The sequence below is a fragment of the Sinocyclocheilus grahami genome, unplaced genomic scaffold (genome assembly GCF_001515645.1).
Source record: "Sinocyclocheilus grahami isolate Dianchi unplaced genomic scaffold, SAMN03320097.WGS_v1.1 scaffold187.1, whole genome shotgun sequence".
Lineage (NCBI taxonomy): Eukaryota > Metazoa > Chordata > Actinopteri > Cypriniformes > Cyprinidae > Sinocyclocheilus > Sinocyclocheilus grahami.
The window spans coordinates 1,140,346-1,142,531 of record NW_015505366.1 but is presented as its reverse complement, the minus strand read 5'-3'; the positions used below and the strand labels follow the sequence as shown (position 1 = coordinate 1,142,531).

Genomic DNA, 2,186 nt, shown 5'->3' with positions numbered 1-2,186 from the left:
CAAACTATCTATATAGGTTAGTAAACGTACATTTCCTTGTGCTTTGCCATACTACCAAACCACATTATGTGGAGTTGAATGAATTAGTTAAGTCTGTGGCAAGTATTGATATGTTTTTCTGTTTTTGTTTGTTCATATATTTTTGTAGCCAACCAAGAATTGATTTTAGGAAATTAATACTTTTATCATCAAGGATGCATTAAATTGACCAGAAGTGACAATCAAGACACATGTATTTCACATACTTTAAAAAAAAAAAAAATTCCCACGTTTTGATTTGGCTTCAGTGGAGAAATCAGAAATCCTTTATATAAAAAAAATGCATGCCTTGAATACCTGACTGAAGCCGTGTTTGTTTCTCTAGGATGCTGCGCTCTCTTCTTTCCTCCCATGGTGTCAATCCACAGATAATCACTGTTTTTATTGATGGCTACTATGAGGTATTGTCTCCTTTTCACATTTTTTTTTTCTCTCCTCTTAAATGCATTTTTTCTTCTCCGCTTTTGTGAGAGGATTTATACATAATTACAAACTTAACAAAAGCTTTCTGGATAGGAACCCATGGATGTGGTGGATCTCTTCGGTCTTAAAGGAGTTCAGCATACGCCTACCAGTATTAAGAATGCTAGAGTGTCACAGGTGATATGTTTGTGACTTTTGTTTGAAAATGAACAATTAACATGGAAAGGAATGGCCAGTGATGTATGATTGCACTGCTCAAAGCCTGTTGGCTTCAGTGGAGAAATCAGAAATCCTTTATATTAAAAAAATGCATGCCTTGAATACCTGACTGAAGCCGTGTTTGTTTCTCTAGGATGCTGCGCTCTCTTCTTTCCTCCCATGGTGTCAATCCACAGATAATCACTGTTTTTATTGATGGCTACTATGAGGTATTGTCTCCTTTTTTCCCCTTTTTTTTTTCTCTCCTCTTAAATGCATTTTTTCTTCTCCGCTTTTGTGAGAGGATTTATACATATTTACAAACTTAACAAAAGCTTTCTGGATAGGAACCCATGGATGTGGTGGATCTCTTCGGTCTTAAAGGAGTTCAGCATACGCCTACCAGTATTAAGAATGCTAGAGTGTCACAGGTGATATGTTTGTGATTTTTGTTTGAAAATGAACAATTAACATGGAAAGGAATGGCCAGTGATGGATGATTGCACTGCTCAAAGCCTATTTGTGAATGACCATAAGATGGCAATAATATATTGATGTTAATTTTGTCTCAGCACTACAAAGCCAGCTTGACTGCAACCTTCAATCTGCATCCAGTGAGTAAATGATCACCTGCCTCACACCTTATATACAGTTACATTGTGAAACAGCTTGCAAGTGTTTGACTTTGGGGGAAAAAAAAAAAGTTTTAGGATGCAGATTTTGCCATTGTCTTGGAGGAAGACCTGGATATTTCCATAGATTTTTTTATCGGGTATGGATATAATATACTATTACATAAATATAGTGATAGATTATATAAAATTAATAGTGAGTGTATACATACACACACACACACACACACACACACACACATATATATATATATATATATGTGTGTGTGTGTGTAATAGCTGCGTATATTAATAATTTTATTATAATTAATTTAACTGAATTACTTATTTTTCAACTAGATGGTAGCAGACTCCCATATTATTTGTCACAGGCTAGTTTAGAAACGTGTGTGCCGAATTAAAGAGGTCATATAATGCTTTTTTTAAAGATCATTATTTGGTGTAACAGAATATGTTGACATGCTTTAATGTTCAAAAACACATTATTTTTCAAATACTGTACATTATTGTAGGTCCTCTATGCCCCGCCTCTCTCAAACACTTAGTTTTTAACAAAGTCCCTCTTTCCGACAAGCGCATTCTGCTCTGATTGGCCAGCTGACCCAGTGCATTGTGATTGGCCGAACACCACAAGCACTCATTGGAAATGTAACGCCCCTTACCATAATCGCGAGCTTCATCTTTCAAAATAAATGTAAAGACAGAACTCGAAAGGGGAACAGAGTCACGTGACAGACACAGTGATGAAGCTGGTATGTGTTTGCAGTACACAAGCCACAGTTAAGACAGCTGACTCCACTGTGATGTGACCCCCCTCTCGCTCTCGCTCGCTCGCTCGCTCTCTCTCTCTCTCTCTCTCTCTCTCTCTCTCTCTCGCTCGCTCTCGCTCTCTCT

The 2,186-nt window shown here is 37.1% G+C and overlaps 1 protein-coding gene and 1 long non-coding RNA gene across 2 annotated transcripts in view; both read left to right on the top strand.

Annotated features, from left to right (window-relative positions):
- LOC107594636 (protein O-linked-mannose beta-1,2-N-acetylglucosaminyltransferase 1-like) overlaps positions 1–2,186 on the top strand; it is a 16,936-nt gene that overhangs the window by 8,072 nt on the left and 6,678 nt on the right. Inside the window, exons 13-15 of the mRNA XM_016284755.1 lie at positions 365–440; positions 556–639; positions 1,008–1,091. Of these exons, the coding sequence (XP_016140241.1) occupies positions 365–440; positions 556–639; positions 1,008–1,091 (244 nt within the window). The remainder of the gene's footprint in view (positions 1–364; positions 441–555; positions 640–1,007; positions 1,092–2,186) is intronic.
- On the top strand, positions 832–1,415 carry LOC107594618 (uncharacterized). The gene is made up of 4 exons (XR_001610181.1): positions 832–890; positions 1,008–1,091; positions 1,233–1,274; positions 1,371–1,415. It is a non-coding gene; the product is annotated as an uncharacterized lncRNA (long non-coding RNA).